Source organism: Pongo abelii, chromosome 10 (genome assembly GCF_028885655.2).
Source record: "Pongo abelii isolate AG06213 chromosome 10, NHGRI_mPonAbe1-v2.0_pri, whole genome shotgun sequence".
NCBI classification, from domain to species: Eukaryota; Metazoa; Chordata; class Mammalia; order Primates; family Hominidae; genus Pongo; species Pongo abelii.
The window spans coordinates 4833572-4861201 of record NC_071995.2 but is presented as its reverse complement, the minus strand read 5'-3'; the positions used below and the strand labels follow the sequence as shown (position 1 = coordinate 4861201).

The 27630-nt window shown below is 46.8% G+C and overlaps 1 protein-coding gene across 4 annotated transcripts in view; it reads right to left on the bottom strand.

Annotated features, from left to right (window-relative positions):
• KCNA6 (potassium voltage-gated channel subfamily A member 6) overlaps positions 1-14523 on the bottom strand; it is a 39829-nt gene extending 25306 nt beyond the window's left edge. For 2 of the 4 annotated variants that reach the window (XM_054526723.2, XM_054526724.2), the window contains exon 1: positions 9069-14523. In XM_054526723.2, coding sequence (XP_054382698.1) covers positions 12224-13813 — 1590 coding nt within the window. In that variant the 5' untranslated portion in view covers positions 13814-14523 and the 3' untranslated portion in view covers positions 9069-12223. The remainder of the gene's footprint in view (positions 1-9068) is intronic. The other 2 variants (XM_054526722.2, XM_054526726.2) reach the window with 1 other exon arrangement.
• Positions 14524-27630: the final 13107 nt, after the last annotated feature.

The following is a 27630-nucleotide window of genomic DNA, read 5'->3' as shown; positions in this document are numbered from 1 at the left end:
CATCACTCCAGTGGCAAAAGCCAAGCAATAAAGTCTGTCAAGTTTTCAGGAAGCCAGCTGCACATCTGATTAATACGCTTGGGTATCTGCAGAATTTTCAAGCAGAAACCCAGTCGTCGAATCCAATGACCTCACTTTACAGTGAAGACTCTGGTGGGAGAACAATACTAATGGCTACCATTTGCTGAGGGCCAGGCAGGTGACATGCGTAGGGTCACACAGCAGGTTAGTGACAGACCCAGAACTGGATGCAATCCTCACCCACCCCACAGTCCACTTCTTCTGACTTTTAGTGGCTTTAATACCAGAAACTTTTCCTCATGGCTCAAGATGTACAGAAAAGGAATTGGTACAAAGGCAACAACAGGACAAGAGCAACTACATCCTTTCTGCTTTTGCCTCTGAGCACAGAAGGGACACCACGGAAGAAGGAATTTCAGCCTGGGCCAGTTGGTGAGGAGCAGACAGCAAGCCTCAGGCCTTGCTGGATGAGCAGAGGAGGGTCAGAGGTAAGAGCCCTCAGCAGCACCAAAAAAACAAAACAAAACAAAACAAATAAACGAAAAACACCTAGCAGAAAACAGCTTTCCAGGGGACTGAAATCCAAGCACCAGAGGAACCAGGTCCAACTGTGGTGTGTCAGCACCAGAAATGCTTTGGGAGAAAGGACAAATGTCGCACTTGAAAACAGTGTTTAGGAAGATGGAAAAGAATACTGAGAAAACCTGGTTACATACAACTCACTGCTGGTATTTGCATCTTTCTCAGATTGTGAGTAAGATTTCATAAATAGGATAGTTAGTAAAGGTTATCATGAATGTTTTCATCAAAAGGTTTTAGTTAGAAAAGTGATTGTAAAAAAAATCCATGTTACAATTTTTGATTTGGTTAACAACGTGCATAGGAATTGGCTGTTAAGATTCCACCTGAGAGCTGAAACCAAATGGGAATAACCCAGGAGAGGCAAGATCGAATCCGGGGATGGCCATGGGCCTCATGACATCGCAGAAGCAAACAGACAGATGCATAGCCCATGGCTGGGTGGCCAGTCGTTATCAGGAAAGCCACATGATGCCACTCATGAATCCCCACTCTGACGCCCACTCAGTCCTAGCCAGCAGGAGTGGAGTAGTGCTCCACAGTCTGACATCACAGAAACGGGAGGCGGTTCTCTAATTGGATACATCTCTGAACGCATAAGTTTGCCTGATTTCTCATTTTTGTCATTTTGGTTGGGAGTTCTGAATTACATCACACATGCCCCTGTCTGCTTAACTGGACACAGAACATGGCGTGCTCTTGTTACTCTCCAGTGCCTTCTTCTCTGTGCAGCCTCACAGTTCCATCTCTCGTGGGTAGCTGGAACCGGCTCCTCCCGGCAAGCAGCCTTCATTTCTGCTCTCATTTCTGTTTTTTCCAGCAAACACACATACTCCCATCTCCATCTGACCTGCTACTTCGAAGTCAGATAGTTGATTCTGAGCCACTTAGATGAAATCACACGGGAAGGCTCTGAGTATGGCCGCAAGCACCAGTGTCCCCAGGGGTTAGCAGGTGACATAAGCCAGGTATCGTTTTCCCTAAACATGATACTCTTTCCATCTTTCCTTTTCTAAACTTTGGTAGAAATGTACATAGAGAGAAATATCTCCCACCTATGAAAAAACATGGCTAGGGGCGTAATTAAAACTGACAGACGGGCCGGGCACGGTGGCTCACACCTGTAATCCCAACACTTTGGGAGGCCAAGGCGGGCGGATCACTTGAGGTCAGGAGTCTGAGACCAGCCTGGCCAACATGGTAAAACCCCCTCTCTAATAAAAATGCAAAAAATTAGTCAGGCCTGGTGGCGGGCACTAATTCCAGCTACTCAGGAGACTAAGGCAGGAGAATCGCTTGAACCTGCGAGGCGGAGGTTGCAGTGAGCTGAGACCGTGCCATTGCACTCCAGCCTGGGAAACAAGAGCGAAACTCCGTCTAAAAAAAAAAAAAATGACAGACGGCCCAGCCTCAGCGGCAGGGACTAAGAAGTGATGGGCACTGGGCAAAGAGAACCCACGTCCTTCTGCAGGGGGCCGCTGTCCCTCAGCTTTTGCTGATGGTGGGTGGAAAGCAAACGTGCAGGATCAAGAAGCCCAGACCTTTGCTTTTAAGAGAAACCAAAACTTCAGATGTGTGTGTGTGAAATATTCCAGTATTTCTTAGTGTTGTGTCCCATGTGACTCACAAGCCACAAGTGACAGTTGAGGACCTCTTAGAAGGTAATCTGCCCAGTTTTAGGGAAGGTGCTCTGTGATTGCAATTTGGAATTGCTGGAGGCATGTAAAACCATAAACCAGAAGATTGCAGATGCAGAAAAAAGAAAAACAAAACACACACACATACACACACATGTCCAAGTGAGTAGAGGGTCTGGTTGGGGAGGGTGTGCCTGAGCACCTGCGTGTGCACACGTATGCTCTCCTGGGTGAACGCGATCCTTCCCCTGAAGCACAGAAAGCAGTCTTCTGCAGGGAACACAGCTATTTTCCCCACCATACCGGACCTTTTTTCTCTTTCCACCGATGCCAAATTGCCTTAAAGCAGCTGGGGAGTGCCTGGCTGATTTATGGCTCAACTACCAGGTCTTCTGGACACGTTCTTCCTCCTGACCCTGGTCCTGTGATTTGTAAAAGAGCTCTGTAACTGACAGTAACTTCTCTTTCTCTATCTGGGCAACAAAGCGCAGGGAAGAGTCTAGAAGCTGGTTTCTGCCTCCCAAGGCATCAGAAGTCAGCGCTCCTGGGTAAGATGCTGACCTTCTGCATCCCTTCCTTCCGCTATAAAATTCAGAAGACTCAGATAACCCCTTGACTTCCTGATTTCCAATCTATGACAGTTTCCTTCTGTCTAGTCACTAAATTTAACAGAAAAAATAAAGCCTTAAGAGGTTAAAGAATCCCTTAATCAGTGAGATTAGAAGCCCAAAGCCTGTACATGAGCCTCTCTTTGTCCAGTGCTAAATACCTTGGGCCTGCACTAGTCCTCAGTCATTAGTCCTTCCTTAAAAATCCAGAAGCTGGTCATCTGGTTCTGGGCTTCTCTAGCTAGGCTCACTGCCTCTGTGCCCTGGAAACTCAGGGGAGGGAAAGATAAAATTTAAAATCACTTAATTCCATTTTCTATGGGCAGCTCTGCTAAGGAGTTTGGTTGGGTAGAAAATGAATAGTTATTTTTAAGTGTGTGTGTGTGTGTGTGTGTGTGTGTTTAGTGTGTTTAGGTAATCCTTACAGTTCCATTTCCCATGGGAAAATATGCTGGAGTTGGAGTTAGAAAATTTGGGTCCCAGGCACAGTTCTGCCCCTAATTTCCTGTGTGATCTTGGGCAAATTATTTCACTTCTCTTCTCTTCACTTCACTTTTCTGCATCAGTCTCCTTCTTCATAAAGAGGCATTCACTGCCCCCTCCATCTGTGGCCCTCAGCACCACCCTCTGCAATGCTCCAGGGCTTGAGGGAAGGGTTAAGTGAGAATTCTCATTCTAGTTTGGCTGGAAACAAACTTTGTTAAAGTATATACATATTACCAGTATATCCATCCTATTCTTCCAAGATATATTCAGATTATATTTCTGTATATTAAATCACACCGTAAGTGCAATTATTTAAAGAAATTCTGCTGTGAATCCTCTAGGCAAAGAGCCTTCTGGTAAAAATAGCTAGCTATCCTGAGTCTATTTTTTATGTCATATTTCATTTAAATGTTTATTTCAGAGAACAAAACTGCAGTCGGCAGGGACCCTGCCTTTCTCTGACGTGCAGGTAGTTTCGGCCCCACTCTCAGATGGGTGTTTGGTGCCTCTAAGGGTCTCTCTGCTGATTGGCAGTGGGAAGAGCCACACTTTGCTAAGAGTTTATTTCCTGCTAAACTCTTTAACTGGCTGCCTCTTCTGAATCTCACAGCAACTGTGTAAAGCAAGTAATGTTAGCTTCCTTATTTTGCAGATGACGAAACTGAAGCTTGGTGAGGTTAAATGAGGTACAGCTAATAAACAGTGATTCAGACCAGTTCTCCAACTCCCATGGCAGGCAAGCCAGCAAGCTCAGAATCCTCAAACATGAGGGCAGCCACGTCACCTTGCCCTGGGATGGGACCTTTGTAAGAAGCTGTAGTGGCTATGGCAGCGAGCTGAGGGTGAAGACTGCAATCTGGCCCGTGCCAAGACCCCTAACAAGAGTTGTCATAAATGCTCTTTAGGCGGAGTGAAGGCCAATGGAGACCCACAAGGGCAGGGGAGCTGGCTTCTTCCAACTACAAGGCCTCCTGTCTCCTCCACCTCAAAGAAGGACAGGAAAGCAGAAACATACCAACAAGAGATTAAAGGCTACCCCCACCTGCAAAGGGGTCCATGAAGGTGACTGGGGAACAGAATGCATGCTGAGGATGAGGACCAGGACGGTGGAAGTTTGAAAGCCACTGGAACAGTGTGGGAAAACTCTGAGCCAGGGTCTGGCTTGTGGGTTCTGTCCCTTCTGCTAACTCTAAGACCCTGCATTCGTCCCAAGGAAGAAGGCATGAGCAGCTGTGTGAGGAAAACTCGAGTGGAGTGTCAACAACTGAGAATGTTAAAATGGGAGAGGGAGATCAGTGGCAGTACTGAGGAAGGGCTCCATAGAAAGATGTTCCATGTATATATGCTACACACATATAGAAAATATAGCACCATATGTGTGTGTGTATATATATGGGTATATGTATAAGCATGTATGTATGTGCCTGTGCCTACATGTGTGTATATATGTTTGTGTGTGCATATATGTGTGTATACATGTGCGTGTGTATACATGTGCATGTGTATATTTATGTTTGTGTATATATATGTGTGTGTATATGTGGTTTTGTGTGTGTATATGTGTATATATGTGTATGTGTGTGTATTTGTGTATGTATGTATGTGTATATATGTGTATGTATGTATATATATTTATGTGTGTATATATGTATGTATGTATACGCATGTGTGTGTGTGTGTGTGTGTGTGTGCGCACTTTCAGAGACTCATAGGGAACAAAAGCACAGGACACCCGCTGCTGCTCCATCAGAGACAAGCTGGCATGTAAACAGAAGTCTATATACACATTTAGGAGCTATGGCTTCATTCTTCTTGTCCAATAACAGTTAGACCCTCACTGCATTCCATTCTGTTCCAACTCCCCTGGAGAGGATGAAACACACATTACTGTGTGCCCTTAAATACATCACAACTCCTCTGAGCTTCAGTTTTCTTATCTGCCAAAGAAAAAAACAAAGCCTAGCCTACCTGCCTCATTTCATTGCTGAAGGATGATAATAACAGCTGACATTGTACATTTAAACACTGTACATACATTAATCCATTTAATCCTCAAAACAACCCTATCAGATTGGTACTATTATCCTCCATTTGACAGAAAAAGAAACTGAGGCCACAGAACTGTTTTATAACTTGCTCAATGTTACCCAGCAAAGGAGGGATTTGAGCCGCGACGATCTGGCTCCAGCAACTATGTTCTTCACTCCTTTGTTAAACAGCACGATGTCTGAAAGCACTGAACGTGTTTGAAAATGTTCTGTAAATGAATGGCACCATTCTTATTCTTGCTAGGACTATTCCCACTGGGAAGGATGCAACGCAAGGTCAGGATTCCCTGGGTGAGGATAAATCCTGCAGCCTCAGATCTGCAGCCCCACTAGCCAGGTACCACGCTTCCAGTGGCAAGTCCTCCCCGCCCCTCCCAGTTGCAGGACTGTCTTCCTATGTTCTTTTTCAAAGCAGTGTCTCTGCTGCCAAGAGCAGGTTTGTCTGTCTCCTGGAGACAGCGGTTGTCAAGCCCTGAGAGAACAGCAAGCATGTCAAAAATAGCAGCGCCAGCAGACTGCGTGGCTGCAATTTCCTTTTGAAATGTCGGCTTTGCTCTCACCAAAGAGCCAGGGTCTGTCTGCGCTCCTTGCAGCCTGCAGCAGAAGCTGCTTAAGATTCCAAAATGTTTTCTAGGAGGAGGTAAAGTGTATCTGCTGTGGCTCGTGACCGAGGAATGAGGAATTCTCTTTAGAGTAACAATGAAGAGGTTGGAGTTGGATTTAAAAAAAAAAAAATTGTAATAAATCTCATCAGGGCCAGTCCCCAAACAGGTCAAGTGATAGCCAAGGTTAGACCAGTGTGAATGATACTTCCTGTAGGGTAGGAACCTTTCCTCTTTTGTTCTGAAAACTAGGGAGTCACTCTCCTGTTGTTACTGTGCACCTTCAAACACAGCAGCTGCTTTGATAACCCTTCAAAGGCAGTGGCTGATCGATTTCCACTCCCCCTTTAGGGTACCAGGTGAAGCCAGGGGATGAGGACCAAGAAGACCAAGAGGCAGGGTGAAATACTTTCTCAAGTTCAGAACAAAGGGACGTGAAAAACATGACCATCCCCTACCCCACAGAGACCTCAAGCCCAGCTCAGAAAAGTGGTTCATCAGGAGACCTGGCAAGATGAGAGGCTAAGAGCCCATCTGTCTTTCCTCCCCGCGGCCTATGTCTGGGAAGATCCCTCTCCCTGCCAACGGCCAAGCTCCAGACCTTGTTCTGCCATGAGCTATCTGTGCAACCCGAGGCAAAATATGAAGTGGGATGGAGAGAGGAATTCCTACCACCTAGTAAATGGAACTCTTTTCCTCCCCAAGTGACTGTGACAAGGTAGGACTGGAGCACACTTTCCTCCTCACTTCCTTCCCATGGCAATAACACACAGTCAAAACCCATGTGAGCCAGGATGGCAGCTCCAGCCAGATTGTCCTGGAAGGACCACGCTCTCTGGGAATCTATCTTGGAATGTATGTTGAGTTGCAGGCAGATAGAAATGCCGCTGCAAGCAAGGGCTCAGCCAGCGGAGAGGAGAAATGACAAGCCACAGGACTGGCTGGTGCATCTGAGGAAAGCACCAAGGGGAGGCAAGGGAGGGTCCGGTGGGCACAAGGCAAAGCAGGCCAAGAGGAGATCAGAGTCTGGGAGAGAATCATCGCAAGGCTCAGTAAGACAAATGAAGGCCGTTACCGCCCACTTCTTTTGTTTACCCGAAGCACCAAAGACGGCTGGGACCTCGTCATAGGGCTGTTAAGCATCAATAACGACTGTAGAGGGACTGTAGGGAAGGGGCCAGGGAAAATAAAACCTTTATGTACCCACAAAAAAAGAATTTCAAAAAATTCAAAAATAAAATAATAACCATAGTAGATAAATAAATAAAACCTTGGGCCCTGTGCAATCTCTTAAGGAATTCTGAGTTTACAGGTGCAGGGATTTGGTGGGGTTTTTGGTTTGTGGGAACTTTTCTTGGAGTTTTTTTCTTTTTGCCAGCAAAGTGTAAGTTCCCTGGGCAAGCTCAAGGCCATAGTCCTATATAATGAATAATGTTCAACATATATATCATAGTTCAATGCATGCTAATTATGCCCTGCACTTACCCAAAAAATGGCATGACATATCTTTAGAGGAAAAAAAAAGAAAAAAGCATGTAACTCTCGTAACAATTTGATATCAAAACAAAGCACATGCAGACACACACACACACACACACACACACACACACCAGTTCGTGGTATTGTGCATGAATAGCAACGATCAACTGCATATAAGCTCTAAAGTGTCCCCATGTGGCAGAAGAAAAAAACTGTCATTCTATTCTAGATATTGTCTGGTCCATTTTTAGACATGCTAAGCTTCTAGATTTATAGGACCAAACCGTTCTCCCAGCCCAGATGGAAAACTCCCAGATTATTAGACTCGTTGCTTTCTTTCTTTTTTTTTTTCTTCACAATTCAATGATTTTGGGGTGCGATTTTTAGAGTTGTATGATTATTACTACAATCCTGCTTTAGAGCATTTGTATTACCCCCCAAAACTTATCTGGGGTCAATTGTAATAGCACAACCTTCAACCCCCTGGGGGCCCCTCAGGTTGTCCTAATGTCCCGCTGCAGGTGGGACTCAGCCCATGCTCTAAGACTTCTAGCAAGGAGTCCATCAATTATCCTTGCAGACTGCCTGGTGAATCTTAATCCTCCTTGTCAAGGAGTGTTCCCTGCACCTTGCACCACTGAGATTTATGTCCTTTCCTTTTGTTCTGCCTTCAGTACCCGAGAGAGACAGCCAGATACTAACAAAACCTTCAAGTGAATTAAAGGCAGTTCTAAGGCCATCCCCGATTTAAGGCTTTTTCCAGGCTAACTCCAACCTTATGCCTGCCTCCTAAGCCCTCTTTTTTCTGTTTATTTGACATTTCTACTGTTCCTCTGTCTTTGACCTCTCTGCCAGCCTCCTAAGCTTGGAGACCCTGAGGTGGTCCAGGGCTACTCAGCAGAGGATTTGTCTGAGACTTCTCAGGGTCATTCTCTCCCTCCCAGCCTGCCTTCTCTCATTTATGCTTGCAGGTTCAGGAAATTTCTGGGAGACATTTTTCTGAGCCCATGGCAGTCTCATCTTGCTTGGTAGGTTCAGGACTTGCCCCCACAGAGGTGAGCATGGTAGGAAAGAATGGCAGAGTGAGAAGTCAGGAAAAAGTGGAATACTCCTGCTGCAGACAGACTTTAGCAAGCACAGCTGTCCTAGAGTTCAATGTGCGACCTCGACGTCAACACTCTAGGTGCTCCCGGCCACTGAAAAGGTGGAGAGAGGGAGAAAGACAGGCAGGAAGACACACATAGAAGGAAGAAGATGGTAAAACAACAGACGGGGAAAACCAAAAGGAAGAAAACTGGAGAAAGGGGAAGAAAAGGCAGAAACAGTAAGAATGAAAAGAAGGAAAGGGAAAAATGCACAGAAAAAGAGATAATTTTTTAAAGGGACCAGCAGCATCAAGGGGACAGAAACAGAGAAAAAAGAAACTGAAGTCAACGGAGTCAAAGAGAAAAACACAGAAAAAGCGAGGTAGCCCCTGAGGGAAGGGGAATGAAAACTCTGCATCTCTCCAGATGCACACGCTTCCCCACCTTCTCTCTCTCCCCACTCCATTCTAATTTTGCCTGCAGGACTGAGCCAAAAAAGAAATTCCCCTCCAGTAGAACCTACCTCACCTGCAAAGACGGCGAGCTGTCCCTCCTCGCTCCTTGGGGACGAATATCCCGCATCTCAGGCTGAGGCTGGCAGTTCCAGGAAGTCCTCTGGGAGCTCTTTCCGGCTTGAGTCAGGTGTAGTGATGGCTTGGACCCTTCCTGTGAATCACCACCCCAGCTGTCCAGGCAACACAGAGTGCAATTTCTCTTGGTGCTCAAGGCACAAAATCCAAATAAAGAGGCTCAGGGTCAGAGAGGGATCACTTGACAAAATTCTTCACAGAAACTAGGTCGAGCTACAGCCTCTCAGTTTTTCTTCGATGTCTTGAGAAGAAAGATCTTTGAGATTCCTCTCAGGAGCTAGATAGACTGTTCCCGGGGAGGAAGAAGTTGCAATTCTCCACCTCTCATGAAGCTGGGAAGAGCCTGCCTCTGCGGAGACGGGAACTCCATGGTATCTAAGACCATGATCACACCTGGTGAGGCCCAGCCTGGCCGCCACTCCAAGGAGAAGTTGTCCCCTCTAAGGGCTCCCCTCGACAGCTTGAAAAAATTAATACTGACGTTGGTTTAACTGGTTGCTTAACATTCAAATTTCTGAAGAATCAGGAGTAAGAGGAGGCAGCTTCAATGACTGGGTGGGGAAACTAGGAAGAAAAGTCCAGACAGGAAGCTTTGAGGCCCTGCTTCCTCCACATTTTCCAAAAGTCCCACATCCGTGTCCTGGCACTCCCAGCCCCTAAGCCACGATGTGGGAGGTGCTCCCATTTGAGAAGCTGGGAAGATGTAGTCCCCTGGTCTCCCCTGATGCCCAAAGCAGAAGATCGAGAGAACAGTCTGGAAGGTTGCTACGGCAACCAGAGTCCCTGGTGAGCTGGGCTCTCCACAAACGCTTTCAGGCGTGCTCTGACTTGAAAATGAAATGTTTTCTCAGGGATGGTGATGAGGGTGATTACATACACATATACAGAGATACATGCATATAGGTCTCAACTTTTACCCTCGGCTGGGAGCTTCCCTTCTGCCTCTGGAATGGGCTTTTCTCTTCTTTCACCAAATAGCCAGCAGCAATGGGAGAGATTTGGAAAACTAGCACTTTCTGACCTCAGAGCAGGTTTTTGCATCATAAACATCTCTATCTGTGTTTCAGGTTTGGAGAAGCCAAGCTCCCAGTCAAGGTGACCTCCAGCCATGGAAGGATCCCCCTGAACATATCTAAAGAGAACCCTCCTTTCTGAAGGGTAAGAAGAAAGGCTGAGGGGCTCAGTCCAAGAGGCCAAGGAGGGATTTAGGGAGCCAATGGTCCATAATGGCCTATTCTTAGGCTTTGGATCCAAAGCAGGAACTCGGGGGGAAGGCCTTTCCTATGGGGGTATGGGGAGAACTAAAAATCAAATCCATGACTAAGATTCACACATTTGCATAGCAATGTCCCCAGCTTCCCAGACATTCCCCATGAGGTAGGGAGGGGAAGACAGTAATGTTCCCATTTAATGGGTGGGTAAACTGAGGCACAAAGAGGGACTGTGGACCCAAGTTACCCTGTAAAGTTATGGCAAGATCGAGATTTAGATCTGGCAGTCACAGAAGCCACACTGCCTCTCAAGCAAACCCTCATAAGGCTGTCCTCTTGTAAGTTGCTCTTCGAGAGAATAATTAAAAAAAAAAAAAATTATCATCAAAGAGTCTGAAAGCACAGATACAAAATTAAAAACATGTTAACAGTCCTTTCAGTTTCAGAACTGCACCCAAAAGATCTCAGAACAGTACATCACAGTTTATCAAAGGCAAAAAACAAATGGCAATGTTACTGAGAGAGAAAAGAGGGGAGGTGGGCAGGTGGATAGACGGCAGTGGTCTCACAATGGAAGAAAATGGCTTAGATCAAGTGGGAATGCCACCACGTCACCTTACCAGTGAGAGCAGGTCAAATGCAGCTCCAAGGGGGCAGAGCAGGCAAGTGTTTGCTTGACTCAGCAAAAAAGCCTCTTAGAGTGAGGCTGTTGGCAAAGGAATAATGCTTGTTCCTTATTCTAAACCACATATTTCATGCCCATAAAATGGGAAGAAACCCATGCTGCCATCCAATGTGTGCTTTTACCTCTCTAGGGCTTTAGGCTGGAGTTTGCTCGAGGAAGCCTTCAACAGCAATCCTAAATCAAATTCCCAGGAAGCAAGGTAGAGGGTAGAGAAAATTTGGGGAAAATGAAGGAGAAAAGGCTGCCATCTGCAACACGATTCCCCTGCCCCTTTGAGAAAACGGTATCTGTTTAAGTGGCACCTTGCTTCAGACTGTGGTCAAGCCAGTTGCTTGACTCTACTCAGACATTCCTCCTGGCTCTGTGATTCCCTTTCTCCAGTTCTTCTGCTCAGGAAGGCACTTGCACAAAGAGTATTTGGCTCTGAGAAGGAACCTTCCTGGAAGCTGGAGAGTCAGGGCATCAGAGTGGGGAGGACTAAATGTAGACCAAACACCAGTGCCTCTTGTGCTGGGGCACACTTTGATAAATCCATTGGCCCCTTTGGTCCTGGACTAACCCCCATGTCCTCCAAGTGGTAAAGTTTGATTGTATTTTCTCTAATTCCATCCAAGTTTAGAAACGAATAACCTATTTTGAGGCTGTGCAAATAAAGACTCTACCAAGGGTCATCTGCAGGAGGACCAGTGGGTGTTACAGGGCACTGGAATAACAGCAAGTTGAGTACTGCTTCTGTCCTCCAGCTTCTTCCAGTTACCAAGTGGCCTGAAGCTAGGAAACACACATGACCCAAAGCAAAGAACACTAAGGAGGGAGCGAAGACTCAGATATGGCTGGTTTCCATCCTGTTGACATTGCTGTTCCTTGAGATATTATGAGTCCCAGACATGAAAAATCAGTCTTGAGGGAAGGTCAGACATAAATGTATATCTCATCCATATGACAGAAGCTGGGCATGATTGGGTGGCACCGCTGGAATTTAAAAATGTCACTTAGATGGATTAACCTTGAATGCTGCAGGGATTAAGCAACAAGGTTGATAGTCCAGGTATTTGGTCCTGGATGCCAGGTAGTGGGTGTAGGGGAGACAGTCAAGAAGTCAACTGAAGCTAGAGTGAGTAGTGGAAATGAGAAGGAAGCCTAAGAGACTGTTAGCTCAGTGCTCCCCTCCTGCAGGCCCTGCCTGCATGGGTCAGACCTCCGTGAGCATTCTTTTCTCTGCATAGGCCCGATGTGGCGTAGGAAGGTAGCTGGGTCTCCGTTCCCGGTTAGCCTCGGCGAAGTCAGGCTTGCCAAGTCCGTTGTCAGTTGCCCTCAGGTCCGGTGCTGGCTGCCCACAAGTGACGTGGGTATACTGGCCTTGCTCCTCCTGCTCCGTCTCCCGGTGGTAGAAGTAGTTGAAGTTGGAGACGATGACAGGCACAGGCAGGGCAATGGTGAGGACCCCGGCGATGGCACACAGCGAGCCCACAATCTTGCCCCCCACAGTCATGGGGTACATGTCCCCGTAACCTACCGTGGTCATTGTAACCACTGCCCACCAGAAGGCATCCGGGATGCTGGGAAAAAGCGAATCGTCATCGTCAGCCTCTGCGAAGTAGACGGCACTGGAGAAGAGGATGACCCCGATGAAGAGGAAGAAGATGAGCAGCCCCAGCTCCCTCATGGAAGCCTGCAAGGTCTTGCCCAGGATCTGCAGCCCCTTGGAGTGGCGGGAGAGCTTGAAGATGCGGAACACCCGGACCAGGCGGATGACTCGGAGGATGGCCAGGGACATGGCCTGCTGCCCATTCTGGCTGCCTCCTCCACTGGCTGGTTGCTGCTCCTGCTGCTGCACCAGCTCAGTGCCCAGGGTGATGAAGTAGGGGAAGATAGCCACCAAGTCAATGATGTTCATGATGTTCCGGAAGAAGGCCGGCTTGCTAGGGCAGGCGGAGAAGCGCACCAGGAGCTCAAAAGTGAACCAGACAATGCACAGCGTCTCCACCAGAAAGAAGGGGTCTGTAAAGAAGGAGCCCCCAAGAGTACTGAGTGAGGACGAGCCGCCAGTCCCCATTTCCCCAGGGGTGATGCCATGATGAAATGTGTAGGAATCGTCTTCATCCTCCTCTTCCTCCTGACTCCCCCTGGAAACTGGGGAGACTCGACTCACACCACCATTGTTTCCACCTCGACCATCTACACGGAACTGGGGTAAGGTCTCCAGGCAAAAGATGACTATGGAGATGAGAATGACCAACACGGAGACGATGGCGATGCCCCTGGCCGGCCCAGAGCTCTCTGGGTACTCGAAGAGCAGCCACACCTGGCGCTGGAAGGGCTGGGAGGGCAGCGGCTTCTCGTCCTCGCCACCTTCGGGCAGGCAGCCCTCGTCCTCCCGGAAGGCCGCCAGGGCCTCGTCCCCCAGCTGGTAGAAGCGGATCTCCTCCAGGAAAATGTCCAGGGGCACGTTGACCGGCCTCCGCAGGCGGCCCCCAGACTGGTAGTAGTAGAGGATGGCGTCGAAGCTGGGCCGGTTGCGGTCGAAGAAGTACTCGTTCCTCAGGGGGTCGAAGAAGCGGACTCGCCGGCCAGGGTCTCCGAGCAGCGTGTCCGGAAACAGCGACAGGGTGCGCAATTGTGTCTCAAAGCGCAGCCCGGAGATATTGATCACCAGCCGCTCGCTACTACAGCAGCCCCCGCCCCCGCCGGCCTCCGGGAAGTCTCCCGCATCCTGTTGCTCCCCCTCCGGCCCACGGACCTCCCCCGGCGCCGCCAGCGTAAGGGATTTCTCCGATCTCATGCCCCCTCGGAGGTGCGCTCCCCGCCACTAGGACGGCGCCCACGACACAATCTCTGGAGCGCGGCACCCGCTCCCCAGCTCCCGGCTGCGCCCTCTTTAGGGTGGGGCTCGCGCTCCTCCCGGTTCGCGGTCTGACCTGGCGGTTGGGTCCGTGAGCCCTAAAGCCCTGGTCCCTGCAAGGCGGGGTCTGGGGAGGTGACTGGGCGCTAGGGATTTGGTTCTGCGCTTCCCGTTACCCGCGCCCCGGTGCTAGAGCTTACTGGGATGCCCGGAACCGCACACAGGCGCGTGTGAAACTGGCTGCCCGAAAAGACGCGTGGCTTCGCCCCCAGCGGTGCCTGAGACCCGGCTCCCGGACGCAGAGGTCCGCCCTCCAGCCGGGCTAGCTCTTCCCAGTTCCCACTGCGCTCCTCCAGCCGCTCCGGACCCCCGGCTGCCGCTGGTACCGAAGCGCCAGATGCGCCTCCCTCCGGCTCGGCAAAGACTCCTGGCGGGGCTCGGCCTCCGCCCTGCGTCCACCGCGGGGCTGGGTCCGGCCAAGGTCGCGGTTCCGGCCGCCACGGCCGCCACCTCCTCCCTAGGAGCCGCGCCGCAGGCCTCGCAGAGGGCCCTGGGCTGCCCCGGCGCCCGAGCGCGGGGACCCACCTCCCCACGGCTCAAGGCTTCGCTGCTGCCGCCGCCGCAGCTGCAGCGGCTCGGCTCTCCGCTCTGCCCTTCCTTCCCAACACACACTCTCCAAGTGACGTGGCAGGCCCCGCCTGCTGCCCCCTCCCACCCCACTCCCACATCACACCCCTCGCCCAGCCAGGGGCTGCCGCGAGCCAGGGCGCCATGGAAATAGACGCACACTTGCCTCACCAGTAAGCTTTCCCGCGCTCTCCTGGCACGCCTCTCGCTTTCACACGTTCACATTCGCGCCCCCCTCCACAAGCGCCGGCACCCTATTACCACACCCCCTCCACCCCCGCAATCGGCTTTTCTCATTTTGATTTACCGAGTTGACCTGCGCAGTGTATTTCATCAATAAGAAGACACACCCCGCCCCACCACACAATACGGAGCACTGTGCATCCACTCATACAGAAATCTAAAGAAAACATTAAATCATACATTCTTCTGTCTTTAGGAAGACCCGTTTGCCAACCTCTCCAATATCTACAGGAAAAAAAAAATAGAGAAAGTATTTTTGAGATGCCTTGAGAGCTTCCAATTTAAATTCCAATATAATTCTCCGTCTACCTTTGCAAGCCTGGGAGGGCGAGGCTGCAACTCTCCTAGAATTGCAAAGGGATGGTAGAGAAAGGGTGGCAAGTCGATCAATGCCTTTCCCATCAGAAGATTTCCAGGGGAGTCCTGAGAGCCTGAGGCAACAGCCCCAGTGAGGAAGGACCCAGAAGATGGAAGCACCTCCGAGATACCTCAGCCCAGGGCACACTGCACCCTGGGGATCCATTGCTCCCAGCCACCCCGAAGGATGCGTCTGGAATTTCTGCTTATTGGGTGACCAAAAACAGGGAGAAGAGGGTGAGTGGAAAAGGGGTATGTAAGAGTGTTGATTGAAAAAATAATAGCTACATTTACTGGGCATTGAATATGTGCCAGCCACATTCTAGGTGCTTTCCCAGAAAGATGTCCTCTCCTTGTAGGCCATGTTACAACAAAGACCCCTTTGGCAGTATTTGAGTAGGGCAAAGTTTGTTGTAACAAACTTTGATAAGAATGGTTTTCCATCCATTTCTGTCTTTCTTCATGAGACCAGACAAGTTGGGGTCTGGTAGAGGAAGACTCAACTGATCTTTCCAGACTGACACTTCCAGGTACGGTTGACATTTGTTTCTCTATGCCTCAGTTTCCTCTTTTCTGGCTGGCTGTAGCCAAAATGAATTGGCTAACAACTACAAAGTGTTTTTGTGTAGCTTCTGGTGCATATTAGATCATTAGTATGCATTCATTGAGGTTAATGACGAGAATGACATATAAAGGTGCTCTCAAACCACAGGATGCATCTGAGAGTTCTTTGTATTGCACGGAGTATTTTAAAACCACAGTGGTTCTCAGCAGCATTCACTCTCAGAGGGTTGGAGGAAGGAGAGAACCAAGGCTCCTGGATGTGACGGGAAGGGGTCAGGTGTTGAGTGGGTAAGAAAGGTGCTAGTGTTAGAACTCACTGCATGATCATTCTCCAATCCTGCTCCTTACCAGTTGAGCCAGGCAACAGCCTCTGCTCCCTTTCTGTGCTTGCACAGCTGATTTCTGGCACTAACGCCCTGTGGGCTTTTTTGATCCCCCAGGATGGAAATCAAAAGAGATCACAGCATACAGTAGCAAAGAGAAAGATTTTTATGAAAGCTTATGGATATAAGGGACCAAACACCAAGAAAGGAAGTGGGTTGCTCTCCAAAGTCAAGGTGTGGGTTCCCTTTGTCGGGGACTGCAGTAAAGGGAAGTCAGGGCATGTAGAGGTGAGGTTTTTCTGGCGCATGTACGGTGGCTTAAGATGCTGCTTCATACAACATATGTCTCATTAGCATCTTAAATCTCCACCTGTGGGCATGATTTTTAGTACTAAAATAAGGAAAAGTTCACGATGAGGTGAAAGTTAAGCCTAGCTAGGCACGTAGGGCCTCAGAAAGGTCCTTAGTTCTCTAAAGCAAGGGGTTAATGAATTTGTGATTAATAGCTTATTGGGCCTTTGATGCTGACTGGCTGGGAGTTACAGCTTGAGTAAGGGGCTTTTGTTCTTTTTTCTCCAAATCACATCACAACAGGAAAGCAGCCAGCTTGCCCATCTCATGCTTCCCTGTCTCATTTCCACTCCCTTCTCTCGCCTTGCATGTTTCAGTGAAGGGAGAGAAAGCAAGTACACGGAGTCATCCAGCGGAGTTTTCTCACTTACAGACTATGTAATTAAGCCATTTAGACTCCACACAAAAGTTGCTCTGTTTAAAAAAGTTTTTGAAAGAAAAGAAAAGGAAACCAACGGCAAATACAACATAGAAGATACTCTTTACCCTCATCCAGTTATCTGTCACTTTACCCTCATCCAGTTATCTGTCATTATATTCTGAGTCATAAATTGACTAACACATGATTCTTTTTGTTTTCACATTTATAATGAATGATTCATTTGCAGATTTGTTTTCATCATTGCCATTTTTATTCACGAGACTGTCAACTAGGTCAGTAATTCTTCAAAACCAATCCTGGCAAAGCATGGGAAGGACCCTTCATTCTGCAGAAGCGTACACACCCTGATAAGGTGTCAAGAACCTCCATTTGAGTACCCCTCGGGTTAAGCCTGGCTGGGCTGCCGGCCACCCTACAGGCGGAGCTGATGTTCCGTGATTACCTTCACATCAAGCATGAGGTTGTGCCCCAAGAGGGGTTTCACTGTGCCCGGGGAGGTTCCCCTGAGAAGGACAAGCCACTGGCAAATTCGTGAATCAGAGTTCTGTTTTTAGTTCTTTTGTGAAATAGACTCATTTCTTAGCTTAAGAAAAACCCTATGCCTAGATCATTCCCCCCAAGCGTATGTTAAGGATGAGTACAATCACACCTTCAAAAGTGCCAGTTCCCAGGTGAAGGAAGACACAGCTCCATCCATAGACACTGCCAAGTGGCTTCCAATGGCAGGTGATTTTTCCCCAGCATTCACCAAGCACCAATTTCATGCCAGCATAGATTTTGTTGTTATTTTTTGTTGTTGTATCCAGATTCAGTTGTTTGCCATGGTCCTAGCGATCATTCATTTATTTAAAAAGTATTTATTGAGCAGCTACTGCGTGCCAGCATGGTGCCAGGTGCTGAGGATTTAGCAGTGATCTATACAAAATATCTGCTTTGATAAGCATACATTTTCATGTAATAAATAAATTACATTATAGACAGAAAATTTTAACAGTAGACAATAAGGAAGATAATTCCATATTGCAGTAAATGCCTTGAGGAGGATAAATGGGATGCTATGTCAGAAATGAACTTGGGGACTCGACTTTGCAAGGGTAGCTGGAAAAGTTCCCTCTGAAGAGGTGGTATTTCAACTGACAATCCAAAGAAGAGAATGGAGACTGGCACGGTGGCTCACACCTGTAATCCCAGCACTTTGGGAGGCTGAGGCAGGTGGATCACCTGAGGTTAGGAGTTCAAGACCAGCCTGACAAACATGGCAAAACTCTGTCTCTACTAAAAATGCAAAAATTATCTGGGCATGGTGGAAGGTGCCTATAGTCCCAGCTACTTGGGAGGTTGAGGCAGGAGAATCGCTTTAACCTGGGAGGTGGAGGTTGCAGTGAGCCAAGATTGTACCACTGCACTCCAGCCTAGGTGACAGACTGAGACTCTGTCTCAAAAATAAATAAATAAGAGAATGGGGCCACAGTGCCAAAAGTAGGGAAGAGCATTCTGGACTGACAAGTGCAAAAGCCCTGAGCTAGAAAGGTCATGGGTGTTCAAGATCAAAAAGAAGGCTGTGTGTTGGGAGGAGAATGGGCAAGGGAAAGGGAGGTGCAAGATAAGATTGAAGAATTAGCAAGGGTACCATCTTGTAGGGTGAGGTGTTCAGGTTTTATCTTAAGGGCGGTATGAAGCCAATGATGGTTTTCAAGCAGAGGAGAGACGTGATGTGATTTACTTAGAGGCTGTGAGGGGAATGAATTGTGAAGAGGTAGAAGAAGAAATAGAAAGACCAGGAAATTGCAGTCATCTGGGGAAAAGATGATGGTGACTTGGGCCAGAGAAAGGTAGAGTCAGTAGAGATAGAGTGGAGAGGAGGTGAGGGGAACTGAGGAGGTATGTTTAGATGATGTAATCAGCAGGAATTGGTCATCAATAGAACATGAGAAATAAGCAGCCAATGCCAAGCTCAAGCAACTAGGCAGGTAGGTGTCGCCCTTTACTGAGAAAGAGAAGACAAGGGGTTAAACAAATTGGGATGCGTCAAGACCTCACCTTTAGATGTATTAAATTGGAGAGGGAAATTATACATGCAAATGAAGATATCAAGGAGGCGGTTATTTATTTAGGTCTGGAATATGAAAAAGAAATTTACGATTTATGAATTTAAAACATCTAGAAATATATAAATTCATGGCACTAAGGTCTTCCGCAAAAACAGAATATGGACAATGAAGAGAAATGACCAAGACCAAGTCCTTCACAGCAGTCTTCAATCTACCCATCAAGGTCAGGAGGAAGGGCGGCCAGCAAAGGAGGCTGAGGGGTTGTCAGTGAGGTCAAAGAAAAGTCAAGAGATGGAGAGGTCCGGGAAACCAACAACCAAGACTAGACCCCAGGGGCCCCGTCCTCCTGGGCCCACACTGGCCTTCCAGTGGAACACATGATCTGCAACAGGTCAGGAGTATGTGGGGGGCATCCATGGGAAGAACCACCTAAGAATGGATGTATGTGCCCACAAGATGAGCACAGATAATGTGAAGCATCGTGTGATAACCATTTATATTCTGACCTCTGCCCTAGGTTCTAAAATGTACCTATTCCAGGTATATAAATGACATAAATGATCTGTCTTCCAGGCTTCTTTACATTTTTATTTTGCTGTGTGTGTGTGTGTGTGTGTGTGTGTGTGTGTTTATTTGTCATCACTCTGGTAATAGGATCCCTGAAGTTTTCCTCTTTCTCTGTGTAACCTCTGAGAATGGTTCTCCTCATGGTCCTGTCACCCACAGGCCCCTGCTGTGAGGACAGGGTGGCGAGTCGTCAGCTCCCTTACCTCTTACTGAGAGAACACAACACTTGTGCACAAGCACAGACACACCCTCCCTAGAATGACCCACCCCACTCTTGAGCTTTCCACTGTGGAATCCAAACCACTCAGAGCCAGCGAGAAGCAGGGATGATGAGTCTGAGCCCGTGTCCCTCCTCTCACCATCTCACTCTGGGCAAGGCTCTGCCCTTGAGCTTCGGTTCTTCAGGGTGTTCCAAGTGGAAGCTCCTCTGTCCAAACACAGCGTTCTGCCTGGCCCAACCCCCTTCTTCTGGTTCCCTCGTTCACCCCTTTCCCCAGGGCCTGGGTCATGTTTACTCCTTCTCTTAACCTTCTCCTACTTTTTCTGCTGGAGAGAGAAGACAGCATTGAATCCTGGGGAAGAAAGGGAGAAAAATGGATGACTGGGTAATTCTATACTTTGCAGTCAATTTTTGCTATTTTCCTTTTGTTCCCCTCCTTCTACACGCACACATACACACACACACACACACACACACACACACACCAAAAATTTGGTCATCTGAGAGTTACATTAAAAAGAAGTCAGATATCCTGAACTTCGAGGGTTAATTTCCTGCAGTAGCACCCACTGGTTCCACAAACTAATTGATGTGCCCTGCCAACACTTGATAGCACAACGCTTTGACCTGAAGTTCCCTTCTATTGATTTAGTCTCTGGATGCACTGTGGCCATTTCCCTCCTCGTGGGCTTCCCCTGTGGTCAAGTGGATGGATTCAGGGGGACAAATGAAAACACATGTGCTATACAAAAGCACTATTTATAATTAGCTGCTTAGTCCAATTTTTAATGAGGATGATGATGTCAATTACAAAGTAGTGATGGTGATGATGATGTTCCATAATTCAGTAGAGAAGAATCTAACAGCTTCCACTTGAGTGAAGCTGTATATTAGAAAAGAAATGCATTAGACATCTGTGCCACACCAATCAACAGCCTCAGGAAATTACTATCCATGCCAAGAAATAAATCTATAATGAACTCCTTATCCTTCGGGGAGGATCCCAAGAGAGCTTGTTAGTATCCTAAGTTTGCAGCCTGCATCTTCATCCAATTCTTCTCCTGTGATAGTTATTAATGCTGTTTTCCAAATGTCTCCAGCTTTCTACTTTTCAGGAACATGGAGAATTTTACTGTCTCACTCACTTGTGGCTGTGTGGTACCAGGCAAGTAGTTCCGGACAGTGAGTTATAAGCAGAAGTGATATGTGTCACTTCTGAACCAAAATATTTAATTCCTCATGGGAAAGCCCCCAGAGCTTTCTTCATGCTAGCCACAATGACCAGCTTTGTTCAAGATGGTGGCTTCTCTGTTAGAGTGAGCTGCTTTACAGGGTGAGGTGGCAGGAAGCTTGGCCCCCAGCTGAAGCAATAGTAGCATGAGTGAGAAACAAACCTTTATTGCTCTAATCCTCTGGTATTCAGGGATTGGTTTGTTCCCATAGCAGAATCAAGTCTATCCAAACTGAAGTAAGAAGCTGCCAAAAGTAAAAAGTTAAAACCTGTGACATGGCCAGGTGTGGTGGCTCACACCTGTACTCCCAGCACTTTGGGAGGCTGTGGTGGGCAGATCACAAGGTCAAGAGATCGAGATCATCCCAACCAACATGGTGAAACCCCATTTCTAAAAATACAAAAGTTAGCTGGGTGTGGTGGTATGCACTTGTAGTCCCAGCTACTTGGGAGGCTGAGGCAGGAGAATTGCTTGAACTTGGGAGGCGGAGGTTGCAGTGAGCTGAGATTGCACCACTGCACTCCAGCCTGGTGACAGAGCGAGACTCCGTCTCAAAAAAATAAATAAATAAAATTTTAAAAATTTAAAAAAAACTTGTGACATTTGTTCTGTGGCTGGATGGCAGGTATTGAAGAAATTTTACAGGAAGCCATTGCAGGCAATCCATATTACAAATGGAAAAATATTCCATTGTCACCTGTGATAACTTATAAAGCAGATTATATCCCTAAAATCCTGCATATCTAGGAAGATGGTTGAAAAACAGCTTGTTATATTGTATGGTGGCCACTGTTGGCTGCATCTGACAATGTAGTGCAAGATATTGATGAGTTCAGAAAAGATTTGGCCAGTTAGCGAGCAGAGATAAAATGGACAGGAGAGAGTCCAGAGTCCAGAAATGTGGGGATTTTCAGTGTAGACAGAGATAGCTGCTTCTCATTCCCCAAAGAAGTAAACAAAACTTAAAAGACCTTTATACAAGAAAGACTGATGAGTACTTCCGCTCATGCCATGGAACAAATCAAGCACAGGGCAGTCATGTCCATTGTCAGTTCCTCTGAATGGAATAAGTCATTTTAGGGCAAAAGTTTAATTGAAGTTATGGCTTCAAAAAATCATTCAAACTGGGCAAACTGGCTCAGGTAAGAGCAAGAGAAAAAACAAGACTAAAGCTGTAACATCCCACAAATAATGTATAGACCCAAATTATTGCTGTTAGGTTCACGTTGAGAAGAACCATGGCTCCCCCAGGCAAAATACACTTACCTATTCCCTAAGGAAGATAACCCCAAAGTCCTACCCAGTCCTGGTATCAAGCTGAAATGCTTGATGTTCTCTAGCAGTGTGTAGTAGTTTTTACATTAAGGAGTGACATGTGCTAGTCTCTACGTCAGTTTTGAATATGGATTTCTGCAATTCGGAGACTTAGAAACCCAAAAGACAAATTATCTGCCTCTATCCCATATCACGACATACAATGGCTCATTTAGAATAGGATAACAACTGTAACCATAGGTGTGGTTATTGGCTATCGGTCCATAGATCTGCCTGAAACACATAGGAAAAAGCCTAAGAAGATTTTCAGACAGTCATCCTGCCAAAGGAACCATGACCTAACGAAACCATTCATGACTTTTCAAAATGTAAAGTACCGTTGGGCCCCCAAATTATCATGGACAAGAAGCTGGCCAAGAAAGCTGCTCAATATCATCTGCAATTCCCATCTCTGATAGGAGCAAGGAGGGCAACAGAAAGAAGACCCCCCAGAGGGAGAATCCATAGGCAGAGAACAGTGAGCTGGGATCTCCTCCCAGGCAGCTTAGTGAGGGTCAAATTCTGTTTCACAGGATTTCAGAGTTGTTATGGACCAGTGACTGCTGTGCTTCCCCAATCTTCCCCCTTTCTGAAAGGGAATATTGATTGCAGTTATCCTACTTCAAATGAATCGTTTCTTGTCTTGTGGGAGAGAAAGGATTACTTATCTTTTTGGAGCCTAAGTCTCAGAAAGGAAAGGATCCACATTCACAACTGATGTGGACACTAGAACATGCTGCTCCCTAAGGTGACAACTGCCCTGTTACACGCCACAAGACACCCTAGCATTTCAGCTTGATACCAGGACTGGGTAGGACTTTTAGGCTGTCTTCCTTAGGTAGTAAATAAGTGTATTTTGCCTGGGGGAGACAAACATTTTGTGACCCTAACAGCAGGTAATGGTAGTCATTGCTGCTATTTGACAAACATTTCCAGCCTGTTCACCTCCTGGGTACATGGTAAGATTGTGTCTTTCTTGGTTTTCATGTGGTTGGGTGAGAGTCATGTGACTAGTTCTAGCTGATAAGTTGTGCCATGTGTCATATCTGGCCTGCAGCACTTAATTGCCAATGCTCTCTTCCTCTGCCATAATGATCCATAGCACTTGAGAAGGTAGCAAGCCCATCAGCCTACAACCCAGATTGAAAGACATAGAGCAGAACCCTAGGAATGCCAGGGATGGCTATGTAGTCTGAGCAATAAATAGTCCTTTGCTATAACCCACTAAGCTTTGTGGGCTGTTTGTTACTGCAGCATAACCCTGTCTCTCCTGACCAATATGCCTACTTGCATTCCTGCTTGGAAGATAAATACAATACAGAGATCATTAATATTCTATTTTCTATGCCTATAAGAAGAGAATTGAACATGGATCATGAAATTAATTTCAAAAGCCTAACTTTGGCCAACTTTTTCATTCTTACTCTTGCTTACTTCTCCTCCTACCACAGCTTTCTATAGAGATCTTCACTTTGTTTATACTAAACCTGGTCTGAATTTTTGTTCTTCCTTGTCCATTTTCTGACCTAACTCTACCACTGAAATGATAGCAACCTGTTGTCTAACTCTGGTGTCCTATCTGCATCTCCAATGGGGTCATGGACAGTAGCTAAGTCTTTATGATAAAATGTTGTAACTTTCTTCTGTTTACTAACTTTTCAATAAATATTGACTAAAGATAGTAATAGCTAATGATAAGCATTTTGTGAATGCATGCTGCATTCCAAGCACTTTGCTAAGAGGTATGAGGTAGAAGCTTTTCCTAGCCTCCTTTTAAAAATGAGAAAACAGAAGGACAGGAAGTTTAATTTACCAGCTCACAGAGCCAGTGGGTACCTGAGCAGGCTTCAAATGCAGCCATTCTACAAAAAAAAAAAAAAAAAAAAAAAAAAAAAAAATATTTGTTTTAAGTTATCCAGGCACGGTGGCACATTTCTGTAGTCCCACCCTGGGAAACTGAGGCAGGAGGATGACTTGAACCGAGGAGTTGGAGGCTGCAGTGGGGCTATGATCATGCCACTATACTCTAGCCTGGGTGATACAGTAAGACCCTTCAAAAAATGAGCTCAGTCTTGAGTCCAGAGCCCATGTGGGGAGCTCTCTTTCTTCATATTCCCAAACTGTGTTCTACACAATTCTAGTTCTCACCATGTCAATAGATATTTACACAGACAAGGCACTCCACCCTGTAGCCTTGTGGTTAGGATTCCAAACTGACACGATCTGGGTTCCACTCCCGATCAAAGAACCAGCCACCTAGAGATGTAAATTCTTTAACTCAGAAGAAAAAGAAATTAGTTTGATAAAAAATTGATTCGATATTTATAAACACCCACCCCAGTTAAAGGAGTTTAGGAATCTTACACTTTGTCTCAGAGAGCCTCACAATAGACATTAGAATAGTAAAGCCTCTGATACATCTCTTAAAATTATTTAACCCAATGTTTCCCAGATGTATTTAACCACAAAACCCTATTTCTCACCAAGCCTCACATTCGGAGGCACTTGTGTATTATAGAACATAAGAACATAAGATCATAGAAATCAAGCACTAGGAGGGATGGTGAACCTCATCTCAAAAAACCGCATGATTTTGCTGATGCCAGAATCAGAGCATAAGGTGAGCAAATGACTTTTCCATAGTCTTAATGGCTACAATGACTGAAATCTAGATCTCTTAATTCCCTGTTCAGCAGGATTACTCTACCCCAAAAGGTTATAAATAGCAAATTCTCCAAGGACAAAGTGGCAGGTCAGAGAGAATCACAAGTTTCTCATCGACTCCAAGGATCCTGAGGACAAAGACCCTGTTATTATGCCTTCTCCCCCTGGCCTAGCACAATGTCCTTCACAAAGCAGGTGCTCGATAAATGTCAGTTAATGAGTAACAATGAGGGACAGAAGGAGGATCAAGCAACCAAGAAGAAGAGGCAAAGGACCAGGTGGCTTATGTGCAGAGAGCACTTGTTACTAAGCAGGTGATATAAGGAATGACACAGGTCCAAAAGGATCTCTCTTCAGCTGCAACACCATCCCTCTCAAGGCACTGATGGAATAAAAGCAAATTCTATGCAGCTGCGCATGTGTGCATGAGAGAGAGAGGGGGAAGAGAAAGAGAGAGAGAGAAAGAGAGGGAGAAAGAGAGAGAGAGAGAATGTGTATGTGTATGTGTGTAGAGGGGAGGAGTGGGTTGATGGAAGGAGAGCTGGACAAGACACACAAAGCCACGTTCAATTGCAGGAATTGCCCCAAATAGCAGGCACGAAGGGAAGGAATACCAAATGCCAGTCCATGGAAGAATAAAAAAGCCATGACTTTCAGGGCATGTTCTGTAAAAATGGGGAAAATATTTTCCTGCCTCTTCTACCACTAGAAGGAAGCATAAGTTCTTTGAATATGATCCCCAAGAGATTGATCTTAAGCCTTTGGCACAGTTAACGAAATTGTAGTTTTAAAATTCATATCTATTGCTTATTTTGGTAGATGTGGAATCCATGGGGTAAAAAGGTATTTTTAGTTCTGAAAACAAACTAAAGGACTTTATGGTTAAGAATGGTCAAGACTAGGATATGGTTCATGATGGAGACCTTAAGGCAAAGGAAGTTAAATTGCTTTGCAACAAAAAAAATGATTTTCAGTTTTCTCCCACAGTCAGAAATTTGGAAAAGCCTATGGTTGGAAAAGAGAAGAAATTAGAGAAGACTAAATATCTGTTGAATAGGACAGGTCCCCAAAAGAAGATGGGAAGGCAAGGTCTCAAAGACATTACTTGTAAGGCACTATTGCTGGTGGGATGCAGAGACTGGAACAGGGATGTCTGATGTCCACTTTTAGGCTGTTCTCTATTCTGGACTCAAATTCCTCTTCCAGTCTGGAAGAAGGAAAGGAAGTTGCTTCAGGAAAGGAGGAAAGGGGAGGTTAGGGAAGATCCTAACAGAAAAAGGAGACCCCGCTAGGTCCACTGGCTCACCTTTCCCCCTTTGATGCAATTAGATGGGAGCAGTGTGGTGAGCTGGACAAGCTGGTTGCCTGTTTCCTTCCAAAACATTCATGTCACCCCTGTGAGCACATTCCAGGCAGGGAGCCGCTGCTCCTTGCCTAGTGAGTCTATGTTGTATGTATTTGGGCCTCTAAGATTCTGCTTCCCTTCCTGAGGAGCAAAGGGTGTGATTTTAATGTTCTGGTTCTCCTGCTTTACAGATGTAATGAAATAGCTGGGGCTAAATAATGCAAAACTCCTGGTCCACTGATGGTAACTTCTCTCTTTTTTTAACTACAGTCTCTAATTCACTCAAAGGAACAAATTATGTTTTATGGCCTTTTATAAAATATTCATCCCCTCCTCCTCCAGCACTCTCAGTGTTTCAGGAAGCCTGGAAATGGCCCTGTGTAAGGAGGATCTCATTTCCTCCCAGACACAATTTACAGAGGCTGCCAGGCTCCTGATAACAGAGAGGGGTGATGCTGCTGCAATGGGTTGAGAGCAAGGACTCCGCATAGACCTCCCGGGACGTTTGGGGATTGGGGCCAGGAGCAATGTGAGGCAAGTGAGCAAGTGAAGGGGACCTGTCTTGCCCTTTTTTGGAGCATGTCCATTTCATCCATTTCTTCTTATAAGTGAAAGCCTGGCCCAAGCCCTTCACAGTCCACCTTCTCCCATGCATCCTCCTCTCTGATATTTGGGTGTTGTTTCCAGCCAAACCCAGGTTTAGGAAACAGCGCAGTAGCCAGAGTCCAGGGAAGGGGAGGATCATTTTGTGAAGGGTGGGGTGGGAGAGGTTTCAGGGAGAAGAGGATGAGGTGATGGCTGTTCTGAAGAGAAGGGAGATTCTCAAATGTACTCCTACTTCCTGTTCTTTTACATTTCCCATCCAAATGACCAAGGGACACAGGAATGTAACAACATGAATAATGATCTTCCTTTTTGGGTGTTTTACAGTTTACAAGGAATGTCCACATCTGGAGCCTTGAACACTAACATTGGAGTCAAAAGCCTGACTTGCGGGCCTGGCCGGGCTGCTGATTCACCTGTGTCACTTCGTTTTCCTGGGCCTCAGTTTCCCCTCTTGCACAGAGACGGGCTTAGACCAGAGGACTGAGGTCCAATGTAAGTTTTAATCCTAGTTCTATAAGCCTCAGACCCTGGATGAGTGCTGCAAATTCTAGGCTTATACCATTTCTGAGGGTCTCTGGGCATCTGCCTACTGATTGGTAGAAAGAACCACATTTTACGAAGAACAACAGTGGCAGCAACTCCCTAATGACAGCAGTTTTCCCCTAATTCCTGTCTGGCCTGATACTGCAACAGCAGACATCACAACCAGGCTCTTCCTCTGGGCAGGAGTGGGCTTTATGCACCCCTCCCCGCTGAGCCGGGCCTGATTCTCAGAGGGGACGCGGGGGAGGAAAAGTGCTACCAGCTGCGTTCTACACAGCACAGAGGCATAGAGAGGGAGGACGCAAACACACTCATCATTTCGGTGCTATTTCCCTTCATTTCCCTCTATTCTAAAGTATTCCTGTACC